Source organism: Gastrolobium bilobum, unplaced genomic scaffold, assembly GCF_033153095.1.
Source record: "Gastrolobium bilobum isolate Gb01-03AN ecotype WA unplaced genomic scaffold, APGP_CSIRO_Gbil_v1 utg49561, whole genome shotgun sequence".
NCBI classification, from domain to species: domain Eukaryota; kingdom Viridiplantae; phylum Streptophyta; class Magnoliopsida; order Fabales; family Fabaceae; genus Gastrolobium; species Gastrolobium bilobum.
Genome location: NW_026896273.1, coordinates 182505 through 199722, shown reverse-complemented (window position 1 = coordinate 199722; position 17218 = coordinate 182505). Strand labels below are relative to the sequence as shown.

At 35.4% G+C, this 17218-nt stretch overlaps 1 protein-coding gene across 1 annotated transcript; it reads right to left on the bottom strand.

Annotated features, from left to right (window-relative positions):
- Window positions 1-5973: 5973 nt before the first annotated feature.
- LOC133298571 (S-formylglutathione hydrolase) lies at window positions 5974-15802 on the bottom strand. The gene is made up of 7 exons (XM_061497893.1): window positions 15551-15802; window positions 15333-15450; window positions 14680-14727; window positions 8823-9019; window positions 6775-6873; window positions 6628-6693; window positions 5974-6399 (listed from the first exon to the last, which is right to left on the bottom strand). Exons 1-7 carry the CDS (start codon window positions 15698-15700, stop codon window positions 6217-6219), a joined length of 861 nt encoding a protein of 286 aa, XP_061353877.1. The 5' UTR covers window positions 15701-15802; the 3' UTR covers window positions 5974-6216.
- Window positions 15803-17218: the final 1416 nt, after the last annotated feature.

Genomic DNA, 17218 nt, shown 5'->3' with positions numbered 1-17218 from the left:
ATGGTTTATTAAATGGAGCCAATCCATCATAAAAGTTGAAGACGGATGTGGAGAGATCCAATCCGAGATAAAAGTTGAACAAAGAAAGAAATAAAGCAATTCAACCATAGAGCCGAGTTCAAATACTCAAAATATAAATTGAGAAAGAACCAGACCAAGGACCCCGGCATCTGCAAGGCCAACCAACCAGCATTCAAACAGATGTGATGGCTAGCAAATATAAAGTTGACCAGTAGGAAATTATAGGCCAGGTGAACAGAAACTTGCACCAACGGTCAGATAGTCGACATATAAATTTTTATCAACATATTTGATACATTTATTTGTGATAATGATATGAGCACACTAACAATTAATGGGCGAAGCCCATTTGCAAGTGTATTATCTCCATAATTTCAGGACATCTAAAGGAAATTTGGGCAGTCAGCATGCCTCATATATAAAAGATCATAAAATGATGATCCAACAAATTCATTCCTCCTTGATATGTTCTAGCAAAAAAAACAGCAATAGGGTCATTGCCCTCAATAATTAAGCAAACTGGCCATGTAGCCGAGTTCCAAAAGCTTCAGACACTAAAGTCAGAGATCAAAAGCATTTCGATCACAACATCGCGATTCGAGATAAAGAATAAAGACATGTTTGGAGAGATGTGATCTTGGCAAAAAGATCACATTCTAAACTGAAATATAAATATGAAGACAGATTGCAATCCTTACTACAGAATTCAAGAGGGCGGATTGAAGCGACACTAATCAAGTCATCATGATGCCTTCGAAATTGAAACTCAGGCAAGAAGCCGAGTTGAATATTATGAAACCATGGTATATGAATCCAGGTTAAAGTAAATCGAAGGAACAAGTAGATACCTTCGTAAATATGTATCCTTGTGTTTCTGATGCATCAACATATATTTGAGATACAAGCGCAATTTGTCATGCTGACTCTGATCAAGTCAAAATGCTCCGTACTAAGGTCAAAAGACCCAGGTGGGACATGTGATAATACTGCCTTTACCTTGGATAGTATCGGGTTACGAAACCCAGGTCATGATTGAAGGCGACAATGATCACCTTCATCAATGCTCACTTAACAAAACGTTAAGTTAAAACAAACATGCATCGTGGAGAGTGACAAAAAGCGGAATCCGTATAATGTTTTTGACCCCGGCCAGGTCAATGAATAAGAACTCGAGAAATGTATATCCGAGTTGGAAAGATAACCCATCTCGGATGGAGGATATCTGAATTATAGATATAATCCATCTCGGATAGAGGAAAATTTTAACAAGGTTTGAAGTACTTAGAAAATTGTCTAAGTTAAAAACCTAAATAACAGATATGCAAAATCTGCTTATCAAATCAAGAAAGTGTCAAATGCTTAGAAGTGTTGAAAAATGCTAAAGACCTCAAGCAACCTGGCAAACCAATAAATCTGAAATACTTAGAAAAATATATCTAAGTTATCAGGGAGGCATAAAACTCAAGATGCGAGTATAAAGGAAAAATCATCCAAAGGCATGAAATGGATGAAAAGCGTCAAAAACATAAGATAAGAAGACCTGGATAAGAACCCGGCAATAGAACTGCATTCAGCGGGAGTCTCACCCTGTTAGCTGAACGTCACCACAATGCAAGCCAGACTCAAAAAGGTGAATGATTCTGATCACGTTAAAATCTGTGAAAGACACGGTATGCACAATCGGGTTGAAACAGAAGACGATGTCACAACAAGATTCTGGCAAAGCCGAGCTCAAATAAATAAAGCTACAATATATAAAAATGGGCTAATTATAGCAAGGAGAAATTCAACTATGCAAACGAAACATGCGAAGAACTGGGAACAAAACCCAGCAACATCAGTGAAAAGGGATCTCAAAGATCCTCAAATCAACAAAAAAGGCAAATTACAAAATCAAGTCAGTATAAAGATACTTGGATTAAAGTAATATAGCCTGACAAACCGAATTTCCTGATTGCTGGACTGGGGGGGCAAGTGCAGGAAAGCAATCAAAATTAAAAGAGGAAAGCAGCAATCCTTATAAGTCAAGATCTCGGTAAGACAGTCAAAAAGACTGGTCAACTAGTTCGAGCTACGTACCTCAGCCAAGAAGGTTGAGGGATGAATATTGAAACAACATACACGATACCCGGCTCATGAAGCTCGACATCGAAGAAAGAACGAAATAAGAAAAAATAAATCTGAAACACGGATTGACAAGAATCCATGGATTCAGAACATGGATCAATGAATCAATAAAACTTTGGCAAAGAGGTCAAAGGGAAAAACTTTCCTACTTCCAATAAAGACCTCGGTCACGGAAGTTTGACCAACAAGATTATGGTTCAGTAGACTTCACTTTGGACACCCAAACTACCGTGTAGGAAAGCAAAGGAGGATGTCTGAAGTAAGAATTCAACATAACAAGATAGTTGAAGCCATACATCACAGAATAAAGGCTAAACAAGGCTTGGACCATGAACATGGCCGATTTCTAGGCACTGAGAATAAAATATTCACAAATACGATCAAGAGCAATGCACAGCAACCCAACTATACTTATCAGATATGCACCCCGGACACCCAGACTGTCGGATTTGGAGAGATGTGGTCCTGGAAAAAGGATCACACCCCAATCCGCGATAAAATGAAGATGTATTTGGAGAGATGGGATCCTGGAAAAAAGGATCACACCCCAATCCGCGATAAAATGAAGACAGATTTGGAGAGATGGGATCCTGGAAAAAAGGATCACACCCCAATCCGGGATAAAGACCTAGGATAAAAATCTGGAATAAAGAATGAAGACGGATTTGGAGAGATGGGATCCTAGAAAAAGGATCACACCCCAATCCGGGATAAAGACCCAAGATAAAAATCTGGGATAAAGACGGGTTTGGAGAGATGGGATCCTGGAAAAAGGATCACACCTCAATCTGAAATGGCTCACAAGTCAAAACGGCGAAATAAGTCGAAGTCAAAAACTGACACTCTGGCCAAGTTAAATATTATAAAGCCAAGGTATTGGAAACCTACGTCTCGCAACGTGCAAGAACATGGATAGAAAACAGGTTAAAAATAAAAATCACACTGCAGGACTGTGGCTTCTAGCTGAGGCATAGGAAAACAGAAGGACGCTTCTGAATCCTAAATGTTGTCAAAATAAACAACATGTGTACAAGCTGTGATAAATGAAATCAAGCTTGAAAATAAGGGGCAGATTGGTACGACCTTGATCAAGACACCATGACGCCTCAAATTTGAAAACCTAATTAAGAAAATTAGGTTAAAAGCAAAAAGCAGAATTCGCATGAGAGACCTTGGCTAGGTCATTTTGTTCAGTTAACGTTGAAAAGCTAAATCTGAATCAATAAAGCCACAGTGCAAGAAGTTGGGCTCAAAGCGAAAGCCTCGGAAGGAGAAGCCGAGCTCAATGTTAAAAGGAGGCAAACACTGCCTCACCAAAGCACCACCTCAGCCAAAAAAGGTTGAGGGAGAAATACGTAAACAACATATTCAATACTCGGTTTACTAAAACTGGCTGAATGAATGACAGAGATAATAACTGCAATCGCTGACCCAATTAAGTCGGCCAAGAAAAGTTCCATCCCAAAGAAAATTGCTTCAATGAAGATGCCAAGTCAAAGCGAGAATTAGACTGCTAACTTGAATAAAACACGCAAAGGAAATTCAGAGATTACTACTATTACATCACGGCAGCCTGGACAACCAAACTACCGGGCTGGGGGGCAACTGTTATGGACTTGGCAAAAGCCTATATTCTAGAAGGTCCAATAAAGGACAGCGCAAACAGGAAAGGAATCTTCTATTAATGACGATCTTATCCAGACAGCTAAGCAGCCCACACATTCTAGAAGGCCTAAATAGAGCTAACAACTAAGAGGGAATTAAGAAAATATTCCTTAATTATACTAATCCTACTATGGCAGCAATGGATCAACAATTTGACCTCAAATACTCCTAAGAGGCCCAAAAATTTGCTCCTGTCAGGTAACTCATCTATAAATAAAGGTTAAATCAATAAGGTACACACACTCTAAACCCTCTCTCTTAGCTTGTCACTGTGCACACACCTCACGCCTTGACTATGTCGTTTCTTTTATTGTGCACAGTGATCCGCTGATCTCTAGGGTACCTCTTCTATAGGTACCTGAGAGAGAGCATACAGATCCAATATTAAATTAGCAATCTCTGATTGGATATTCACGATCTATCAGATCATAACAAGTAGTTAATTTTTTTTTCCCTATCATTAATTAATAAATAATAACCACAATTAATTAATAATTAACTACCAAAATTATTTACGTGACTAGTGAGCGCCAAGTTTATGGTATTTATCAATCAAGAGTACCCTTTTACTTTTGGCTTATTATTTGATATTTATTTTTATAATAATAATAATAATAATAATAGGGGATGAGGGTATTCTTTTTACAAAAAAAAACTCATTACCAACCTACTACCTATCTAATCACCATTGAATCAGAGAAAGAGACAATGCTGAAAAGTTTCTGAAGAGAGAGAAAATAACGATCCAATAATGATTAGATAGGTAATGGATTGGTAGTGAATTTTTTTTAATAGTAAAAATATCCCCCTCTATATTTACAACTTATTAATTACCATCAGATTATTTGATTAATCAACAATGCACAATCATTTCATATAATATTTCACTTTGACAGTTTCACTTCCTTTCACCATCTCCCTCTGCAAACGTTATTTCTCTTTTCCTCTCTACAAACTTTCTCCCTATCTCTTTTGCTGTTTCCATTCTCAGTAATCCAAACCACAAGATAACCTCAATCCCTCCATATATTAATTCTACTACCCATCTTTTGCTGTTTCCATTCTCAGTAATCCAAATCACAAGAAAATCCCAATCCCTCCCTCCATATATTAATTCTAAAGTATTGTTATATGGTAAAATTATTTCTAAATTATTAGGTTATAATTACCCCCAATTGATGTTAACGATATATTTAACTTTTCTAATTTTGGTATATCTGATAATAGAAATTCAAAAACTGAACCTGGTATGGTATAAAATAGTCTCCTATGAAATCGTCAGCAACCCATTATCTTTTCCGTTTTTCATGAAGCCAAATATTTATTTTCAATTTAGGGCTCAAATCAAAATTGGCCAAAAAAGTGAACAAACTTAAGCCTTTTGATATACAATACGTTTGACAGTTATTGAATTTACTTGCAATTCGTGAAACAATTTTAATTGCTGAGAATGGCAAGAGGGAAAAACAACGTTTGCAACAGCAACGGTGAGGGTGAGAGTGAAACTATCATAGTTATATGAGAAGACTGTTGACCGTTGATTAACCAAATAATCTGACGGTAATTAATAAGTTTAAATCTTGGGGAAAATGTCATTTTAATTGACATAAAGTTATGTCATTTTAAGAGAAAAATAGACACAACATGATTTTTTTTATTTACATTTTAAATTAAAAAAAACCACTCACTTTCTCTCTCCCATGATTTCTATTTTTTTTGTATCTATCACTCTCCTAAAACGACATAACTTATGTCATTTAAAATGACAAACACCAAACTCATAAATCTTTTAGGTTATAAATATAACTCTCCCCATAATAATAATAATAATAATAATCATAATAATAATAGGAGCAAGAAAATTTGACAAATTAAAAAATCTAACACTTAATCCAAACCTTCAATTTCCGTCAATTTTTAACAAGTCAGCCATCAAATTACGAAAATCAACAATTCAGATGAGCTGTTAAATTAAAAAAAAGGTTCAAATGATCCAATCCCTAAGTAACAATAAATTATATAAAACATTATGTTTTATGTTAATTATGAACCACTCTCCATTAAATCAGAACTAACAAAGGTGTGATGAAAACAATCCTTGTATACAGCATTTCTCTTATATAATTGTAAATATGTTATTTCTAAAATTCAAATCCGTGACCTTTCAATCACGAACAGTTTTACCACTCTTTGAGACTTGCCCTCTTTCTATTTTATGTTAATCTATAATAACTTAAAATAATTATACATTCCATAGACATGGTATTAGTTTTGAACTGACTGGCATGAAGACAAGTTTCAATCCATAGTCAAACATAACCCAAGAGTATAACAAGCACGCACAGATAAGTAGGTTCAGAAGAGCCTCACAAAATAGTTCTAGGTTGTCAGAGTGCACACAATTTAACTAAGCCTAAGAGCTTGAGCATGATGTCGGATGTGATCATCTATGAATGTGGCAATAAAATTATAAGAGTGATCATAACCAGGTTGAAATCGTAACAGTAGTGGAACTTTGGCATTCCTGCATGCCTCCTCAAATTTGTGAGGCAGCAGTTGATCTTTCAAAAATTTGTCATCTTCCCCCTGAAAAATAGAGCAACAGTAAGAAGCAGATAAAACCAGGAAGAATTGAACAACAAAATAAGTACATGTTTATTCATCATGCTACTAAAACTGAATTTCTTAAACACAACTTTACTGCATAGAATCTAATAAAACCCTACAGGATACATTCAACTAAAATTTTGTCATACTTGATATAATTCACAAGTTTTTATTAAGGAAATAAACAAAAACCACACAATCTTTTACCTGATCAATCAAAATGGTGGCAGATACATTGGGAAACTTTGTTATCAAATAAGTGGCGTCATAATCCTGCATTTTTCAACTTATTATAAGATGAAATATCAAGACTCATTAAGTAAAGTGAACATGTCAGTTTCCCCTATAACTTACCTCCCAATCAGATTTATTGCCACCTAGATAATTTGTGAATGCCTTCTCTCCCCAAGGACAATTTGTAGGATTTGCTATTGGTGCAAAGGCAGAAGCTGACTGGAACAAGCATGTAAAGAAATACAACAGAAAAATAAGTTAGAATCCAAATAATAAATAAAGTTCTTACGATGCCAAGTTACATTTTATGTTCTGTAGGAAATGGAGTTCTGCAAATTTCAAAATGTCACCAAAAGGATGAGATAATTGGTTCTAACTTATAACAAACTTAATTTGTTATGAATACAAAATTCCTATGCAGATTACAATTCCACCTTACATGCATTTTGAACAATAAACTGAAAATGAGTTTCAGGTGTTACTCCAACCTTCTCATCTCCGCTATACCTTTTCTTTTTTTCTTTTTTTGCTCTTATTGGAACTTTACTGCTCAATATTCACTAGCATAGAGCACTGTTGGGCTTATAACTATCCGATTGAATTTTCCTTTCAGATTGCAAGGCACTTTGCAATCACAAATTATGTTTGAAGCATCCATCATCCATCCAACTTGAATCGTATGTGTTGCATCCCCATCACTTTGTAAAATGGATATGGATCAAAGATACCTTAACTGGAAATTTGTGGTTCTCTGCAATCCACAAATCACGTCTTGTTAAGTTTGCATTTCGCATACTGTGTTCCTCCTACTTAAATGAAATCCTCTTAATTCCAAATCTTCTATTCAGTTTACAAATAGAATTGACTCCTCGACTCATCAACCAGGATTATTTTATCATCTGTAAGAAGCATATATAGGCACTGGCTCTTAAATGTGCCCAATTAGTCACACAAAGGTAAGAAAATAAGGACTCCATGTTGTCTTTGGTACAAACCTACTGATATAGGAAAACCTTGTGCTGCCCCTCAATTCCAATTCTGAAGCTTCTCTATTAGACAATCTCCAAAAGAAATGGAAGTTCCAAGAAGTGTCCTAACCTTCAGTGTTGTAAAAATTTAGAACAAAATATTCATGCAGAGAAGAAAGACGATAGAGATAGGAAGCAACATCCATAAATGGAAAACCACCACCCACAATCTAACCTGAGAGTCCTTACCCACCTTTGAGACAACACGTGAAATTATCTTTTACTACAATCACATAATTTTCTGATTATGCTCTACAAAACCACTTACCAAGGAGGTCCTTTATACCAAGAAACCATAAAAAAAGGAAAAAGCCTGTCAACGAACTTCAATAGTATACCTTTCCAAAGAACATTAACTCACACGTATGCCTCCCGAATGTGTATATAAGCTTATAACATAAATAAATTTTAAAATCCAAACACTTATTCATCTCCCCACAAACTCAATATCTATCCATAATCTAAAAAGATACATTAGTTCATTTAGCTATATCCGAAACTCCCAAGTTTCGTGCCTTCCTAACTGCCATATAGTCAGTATTATTCATTTGCCGCTGTTCTAATAAAGATTAAGTAACAATCATTAAGTTCCCAGCACTCTTTACCTATCCACTTCAAACTTCCATAACCAAAATAAATGAAAAGGAAAATTCCATCCGAACTTCAAAAGAAACAAAAGATAGATTCATCACTAGTACCAAAAATCTAATATGGGAAACATACACTTTAATGAACATCCTCATTGCTCAGATATTTTAACCAAAAACTAAATAGGAAAAGTATAATGTAAAAGATAAGATTTATACTCATCAAAATTACCAGATATCCTAAAAACAAATATCCGAAACCACTAACCCTTAAGCAAAATAAATCATGGAACATTTTCCTACTGCCCAAATGCAATTGAGATCCCAAGAAATGAAATATCAATATATTCACATACAGAAGAAATAATAATAATAATGATAATACCAATGCAGTCAGCTTGTAGTGGAGAAATATATTACGGAAGGCAAGTAATAACAATCAAAAAGCTATTTCAACAGTAAAACTATCCATAATTTTCAGGACTTTGCCAAGATGTTCATAGTAACTCCTCATATCAAAACAAAAAGTTTTCAGTTGCATAATCATCAACACCTTATATTTATCCTGATTTTTCAGGTAGATTGTTAGAGCACCATGCCCGCCCATAGAATGACCAAATATGGAAGCATTTGATGTTTCAAGCTGTGGAAAGTTATCGCTTAGAAGCTTTGGCAATTCCTTGACAACATAGTCATACATGCGCCAATTCTTCCACTTCTCTTGTGTAGCGTTCAGATAAAATCCTGCACCTGTTCCAGAATGTAAATATGCAATTAAGATATCTCCTGTAAATGAAAATGTAACTAATAAGATTATTCCACACATAAGTGTCTTCCAAACAAAATGAGCTATTATTTTCCTATCAAAAAGGGGGGCTAAAGCAGAGATATCACAAACAGGCTAAAATTCAGAGGCAGATAAAATAACTTTTCATTTGTCTCATTCTCATAAATCTATGACTACATTTTGGATTTTTTAATTTCTATGCATGTTAAGATGCTCTAGTAGCACTCTGCAACAACTTTATATAATCAGCACCTTCCCTTTTATCATCCAAGTCCAACTGCATTGGGTGAATTTTTAGCAAGGTTGTCAAATTCGAGAGTCTATGTAAACTCGCCATGCGTCCGTAGACTTGACTTGTTAACTCACAAGAGTTTACTATAATGACCGTCGCCGGTAAATCTTTATTATAGAGATTTAATTTGATGATTTGGATGCCAAATAAGTGTTTAGAATGTGAATTGGTATAATCTGACCCTTTTCGCGAAAATCTCATGAATAGTGATTTTGTCGGGTATTTTGTACCGTTGTTTAAGCAACCGGTAGAGTCCAGAAATGAATAAATGATGTGATAAGTATATGGAAGTCCAATATATGCCAAACAAGTCATGTTTAGACCAAAAATGATAAATTTAGAAGTTTTGCGATTTTGCGTGCAAACAGTGCACAATAGTGATTCACAGTTAATTCGTTAAAAAACGGTGCAAAGGCCCACTTATGAATTGCTCATATTGTTCCTTAGGGAATAAAAGTGAATGTAAATGAGCTCAGAAAAAGGAAATTAGATCTTGATTTGATGAATTTTGGTCGTTCCCAGAGCGGGAACGACTTTCGGTAAACTGTTCCCATTGTGGGAACGATGTTCAGTAAGTTGTTCTCAAAGCGGGAATGACGTTCCCATGGTGGGAACGTTATTCCTTGGTTGGGAACGCCACAAAGTTACTTTTGGATGAAATGGGTAAATAGTCATTTAATAAGATATTGAATTTAGTTAAATAAGCGTAAGTGAATAAAACATGTACATTGGGTCACTAAAAATATAAGACACCCATCAGCCATCTTCCTTATCAATTTCGTGGAAGCCATTGGAGGAAGAGAGAAAAACTTGAGAAAATCATAACTTGAGCTACACTTGTCGGAATCGAGTCGTTCCAAAGCCAAATCTTCTTAGAATTTTGAGAGGAACACAGCCCAACCCTTATTTTTGTGTGGGAAGCATTATAAAAAGAGATCGCTGCCCTCAAAGCTACGAAAATATTCTTGAATTTTTGGTATTTTGAGTGGTATAGAGTTTATGGGAGCTTGAAGAACGTTCCTCTTTCCATTCTTGGGTGTTTAGTGGTAAGTATATCCAACTCTTTTCAAGTTTTCATGAAGAAATGAGAATGCTAGGTTTTGGATGAATAGTAACAACGTGAATAGTGACTTTTGATGGAAAAATAATTGTTGTTTGGTATTGTTTCATGTTATAGAGTTGTCCCTTGTGACATTGTGGTGGAGGAACACCCATTGGAAGCAACATTTGCTCAAGATAAAGATTCTTGAAATTTTACCAAAGAGGGGTAAGTTTTGTTTTATAAGAATATGAGAAATTTTAGCCAATAGCTTAACGTTCCCTGTGTTGTATGAATTGTTGATCACCTTTAAACATTAGCTATAGGTTGCACTCGTGTGAAAGTGGTGATTGTACTAATTTGGGCTAAAGAAAAATATTGGAAGTGTATGTTTGATAAAGTGAGTGTTTGAATGACTCAAGAGACAAGTCAAGAGTATGTTAAGTTACGAATTATGTGAAAACAAAGAGAAGATCGTCTTGCCTTCCTTATATGTGGCTTTGGCTGTATGGGGTCTAGGTAGATTAGGATGTTCTAAAAATTGTAATGAGTATTTTAGAGGCATGGTTATGTCATTCTAGGACCCTATGTAAGCATGAAACCATGTGGTTGCTTATTGAATTAGTAATCACCCTAAAATGGTCTAATATGTGAGTTTAAGAATTATGGTCTTGACTTGTGGGTTAACATATAATTGGCATGAGCTTTGTGAGAAAAGGTGAAAGCAATAAAGTGTGTGTCTTGTATAATTACATAACATTGTATAATTTTATTGAGTTTTGTTTTGAAATTTTCTCTAGGTGTGCCTAGGGATTTCGAACATTTGGATTCTTTTGGAGGAAGATTAGTGACTTGTGTGACAAGTAAGACTATTGTTAAAGCTCCAAGAGGTAAGTTCTATGTTTATAGGGTTCGCTCCTACTTTGTGTTCCGCCATAGTGTACAGACTGTGGTCGGATTGTATGATATGTATGAGATATATGATATAGATGCATTCATATAGAGTTATATGATAATATGATATGTTTTGTTTTGATGTGTTTACTTTGATATGTGTTAATATGATATGTTTTGTTGAGTTCTGCTTGGGGTCCACCCTTGGGAACACGTACACTGATTCCCACTTAGGGTCCTCCCCTGGGATTGATTGTGTACACATTTGTTATATGACTTGTTCTGATATGATTTCTGTATTGATCTTTGGCCATTGATTGTATGGTACACTGATGTCTTCTTGGGTTCCCCTGAGACTGACGGTGTACGCCTCTGATATGTTCTGGTTCCGCTAGGGGTCCTCCCTTGGGAACACGTGCGTTGATTTCCGCTTGGGGTCCTCCCTTGGGAATGACTGCGTACGCCTCTGATAAGATTTGTATATATGTTTTGCTCAGTGAAGATATGTTTTTGGTTGGGGTCATCCCTAGGGATTGACTGTGTAAATATCTGATATGTTTTTGTTTCCGCTTGGGGTACTCCCTTGGGAACACGTACGTTGATTTCCGCTTGGGGTCATCCCTTGGGAATAACTGCGTACGTCTCTGATAAGATATGTGTATATGTTTTGTTTAGTTATGATATTTGTTACGTACGTTGATTTCCGCTTGGGGTCATCCCTTGGGAACGATTGCGTACGTCTCTGATATAACACGTTTTGTTCTGATGTGAGTATTGTGATGATTTTTGTAAATGATATTTGTTACGTGCGTTGATTTCCGCTTGAGGTCATCCCTTGGGAATGACTGCGTATGTCTTTGATAAGATATGTATATATGCTTTGTTCAGTTATGATAATTGCTTATATGATGTTTTGTATATTCTGTATCTGACTGTCATGCAGGAAGTGAGCTCAGGGTATGGAGAGTTTTCCATAAACTTGGAGTTTACTAGAGATTCATCTCTAATCCCGTTTGGGGATATGATTTCAGGAACACAGTTAATTGAAGAGCCTCATGGGAGAAGGACACTAATCGTGGCTAGAGGTACTAGTATGAGGATGTGGAGTTCTGGGTGGCTGGAGGCTACTATTTATTTTAGACGTATTTTTGAAAAAGATGTATTGTTGTATAATGTTCATATTCGATGCATGTACATTTGTGTATTCAGATATGTGCATGTGCTGAAATACGTATGTTGTTAGACGTAGTGGCACAGAGCTAAGTTATGCATGTGCCCATGGATGGGTATATGATCCTATACGGATATTTGGTACTTCTGAAAGTATATACTGTATAAACTGTTTATCAGGATACCTTGAGCGTGGGATTTGCAAATCCCCAGTTGTCCAATTTATAGAGGTTACTCTGTCCGATTTTCGTCTTCGTCGAATAAGAATTGAACTAGGAAAAGTGTGCTATGTGATTAGGTCATGTGAAAAAGGATTATGTAAAAGAAAAAGTTAGCTCGTACTTACGTAAGTTTAAGTCTTCCGCTGTTTCTGTTAAGTATCATTTGAGGCTGGGGATGTTACATTTACCTAATACCAAAATAGTATTTGAAGAAACTACGGTAGTAACCAAAGATAATTTATGCCATGTGCATAATAAATATTCAGCATTCCACTTCACAATAAAGTAACCAAAATAATGAAGTGCTCATCATTAGTTTCAGGACATTCTATAATGGAAAAAGAAAACAAATTCAAACTTCAGATATAAGAACATCAACATCAACAACACCTTTATCCCAAATTAATTGGGGTCGGTGGTAGATGAACCCAAATAAAAGATACAAAAATGTTGAAAAAATAAAAATAAAAGTAAAAATAAAAATAAATAAATAGAATAGTAAATATATATATATATATATATATATATATATATACATATATAAAAGTAAAAAAGAAAGGAAAAAGAAGAAGAGGGGGAAATGAAGGGGAAAAGGACTAAAAATGGACCATCTGGAACATAGGAATAACAACGGGTCTAACCCTCCACCATGCTTGTAGCTTTTCTCCATTCCGTTCTAAGGCATACCGTCCGCCAATCTATATCCCACTCCATTAAATCTTGTTTTACTACCTTCCCCCAAGTAAGTTTCGGTCTACCTCTACCTTTTTTTGTGTTGAGCTCTTGGTAACAAACTTATGTTCTTACGGGAGCATCCAGGGGCCTTCTCATTACGTGTCCAAACCACCTCAATCTATGTTCTCTAATCTTCTCAGCCACCGGTAGTACTCCTACCTTTCGTCGAATATCTTCATTTCTTATCTTATCCATCCTCGTATAACCACACATCCACCTTAACATCTTCATCTCTGCTACTCCCATTTTATGCTCATGTTGCCTATGAGCTGGCCAACATTCAGCTCCATATAGCATTGCAGGTCTTACTCCCATTTTTCTGCTGTTCAGATATAAGAACACAACAGAAAAATGCTCAGCATAACAGACTAGTGGGAAATTGCTTACTTATGGTTATATTTGAAAGCACAGAACAGAACTTAAGTTAGTAATTGAAAGAGCAGAACAGAAACAGAGCGCGCATTGAAGCTAGATTGAAAGAACGGATAGAAATGGAGATTGAAGCAGAACACAAATAGACCTAGATTTCGAAAAATAGATATGGACTTCAATTCTCTCTTTTCAGGTTGCGGCATTGCACAAAGCTCCTTCACAACGGGTTCACAGGGTTGTTGCCAGGTCCACAGATGGACATCAACATAAAAGAAGGATGTTGTTTGACAATGGATTCGCTGGGTTGACAATGTTAAGGCTTTCATGCTAGGTTTTTGCAGAGGCTTTGAAGACTTTTCAGATGGACGCTTGACGAATTGACAAACGATTAGCAGAAAATGACTCAAAAGTCTAAGCGATTTTGAGATTGTCTGAACAAGTCCACCCAGAAACAAGTTATAAAGCGAGTCAACTTGATTTCTCTATCTAGAATCATAAACTCGTATGATTCTACAAGTTGACTCATGGGTTTGACAACCACAACCACGATTTTAAGGGCTGAGTTGTGCACTGCCACAACAAGCTTCAACATCCATTGGCACATTATAGTAAATCCATGGTCTAGATATTTGATTAATTGAACATTTATGCATGAATTCAGATTTTATATGCTAGGTAAAGAATTTAGGTGCTGGAACTTTTGAAAATTTAAACTTTTGAAATTCTTATATGTTCATTTCACGTTTAACATTCTCAAATGACAAACAATTTGCACGACCAAAACCCAGGCATGAACCTGGCTTAACCTTGAGTCTGTCAACTTTCAAATTGGCTCAGTCTCAAGCCCAACAAATCCTCTTGCCTATTCAAACCCAAATATAATGGCCTCAAGTGGCTTACCTACACCAAAGTCCCAGCTGTCTGCTTCTCCTTCGACATTCAAGCCTCCTGTATCATTACGTTCAAAAGTGAGAAAACAAAGCAGCATACCATTAAACAGTAATATTTCTATTTTAAGCACGCAAACATGATTAGACGACTTCGGTTTCGAATCACCATCACATTTTCCTTTCCCTTTTTGGTCCCCAAAGGGAACGGATCCTCTCATGTCAAATTTTTCAAAAAATTTGTATCTATCTCACTCTTGAGGGAGTGTATCCTCTCATATATTCAGATCATGTGAGACGATCTCAGCCGTTCACATCAGATAAATCAGCGGCTATGGAGAGCACACAAGGATAAAGATTGAGAAAAAAGATAATCTTTGATTTATCTATGCACGACTGAGATCATCTCACATTACTTCCATCATATGAAAGAGTCCATTCCCTTCTCTAAATAGATATGGCACAAATTTTCACCTCACAAGATCACATGAAAAACTCAAAACTCACGTGATAGGATCCATTTCTCATATGGGATTGCATTTTTTTTTTTTGTGTATAATAACAAACAAGTTACTAATCTTTCAAAAGTACTAATATGCATAATTTAAAAGGGAGAGACGAATGACAAAAAGGGGCAACCCAAATGAATTTTTGAAACAAACTTACTTGGAGAAGTGTCAGGGGCAATTAAGGCAATACTCTCGTTGGAAGCCACACGTTGAGCACCCGATTTGAAAATGAAATTCTCATCGGTGCAAGTGAGACCAGAAAGCCAGTACAGTACCTTGTCATTCATTCATTCATAACCAAATCAAAACATCTTTGAAATCATTCATAACCAAACAAGCTAATAAGAATTGCCATAAGAAATGCAAGGGACTCACAGGGAATTTGTGAGATTGAGAAGGAGAAGGAGGGAAATAGATGTGGAAGGTCATGGAGCAACCGAGCGTAGGGCTGAAATGTTTGAACCTCTTGTTGTAACCTCCGAACATCTTTGAACTGCTTATTTCGCTGGGTTTCGTATCCTCCATCTTCCTTATTCTGATTCTCTCTCTCTCTCTTTCTCTAGAAGTTGCAAAGGGCAATTGAGTGTGTGTGTGTGTGTGACTGAGAGCTTCTCACTATGCAGATTTGGGACTGGTTTTATATCCGAATGTGGAGACCAATAAATACACAATTTCTTCCTGGATTTTATTTACCGTCTTATTTTATTTGAGGGGGGAAAATAAAACTTTGATAAATAACATATATTTGTTAAGTTATTAAATTACGACTTTAATGTTTCTCCGGTAAACGTAGATAAATTATCTACTTTCACTCTCAAAACGACGTCATTTTAGATTAAAAATTAAAAAATTAAAAAATTATAATAAAAAAGATTATTATAACCCTGAAATAAATTATAATTATAAAAATACCTTAATTTTTGCCTCAAAGCGACATCGTTTTGGACTCAATACATTGACGGTAGAAAAAGCGAACCCTTACATTATTAATAAGTTTTTCTTAACATAAACAATAATAAATATATTCAAAACCAATAAAAGTGTATCACATAAACAATAAATACATTCAGTTCACTAATATTGTAATATTTTTCAAATATTTAATAATAAAATTATAAATAATTCACAAAATTCATATTTTTAAAATTATTTAAATGATAATATAATACATTTCAAATACTTAAATTTTGAATTAATAAAATAATTATGAAACTTATACAAATTTTTCAAACCATTTCTCTAATGTGTTCAAGACCAATTAAGCGTTCAAAATAAGGGTAAAGTGTTTATCATTTTAAAAGATGTAAAGTTATGTCATTTTAAGAGAGAGAAAGAAATAGATAAAGGAGGAGAGAGAGTTGACAAAAAAAATAAAAGTGTGGGTCCCACCTCTTTGTGAAAGTGAAAGGATATAAGTTGTGTCATTTAAAAGGATAAACATTTTTTCCTAAAAATAATTAAACAAAGAAACCAGTGTTATTAAAACCAGACCGACCCGACCGAGTCGACCCGAGAACCGGTCATATAACCGGTCTGATTGAAGCAACGGACCGGCCATGCATCAGAACCGGTGTGACCCGGTCCGACCCGGCCGGTTTTCATGAAAACCGGTGACCCGATCGGTTAACCGATGACCCGGCCCGGTCCCAAAAAAAAAATTAAATTATTTATTTTTTCAAAAAAATCATAATGGATATATTTGAATATTATTTTGCTTATTGACTTACATAAGTTATGTACCTATAACACTAATATTATCTCAATTATGCACTATCTAGAAAATTTTGATTTGATTTATAGTTAGAGATGTCGTTTTCTGAACCTAAAGCCTCGTATCACGATCATTATATTTTGTTTGATCCTTTATTGGATAATAATATGGGATTTATTATTTTTTATATTAAAATATTTGAAATTTTTATCATTTTTTTTAGATATTTGAGTATGTTTATAATTTTTTAATATAAATTATAAAATTGAATATAATTACCGGGTCATGCGGTTGAACCAGTGACCCACTGGTTGAACCAATGACCCAGTGAC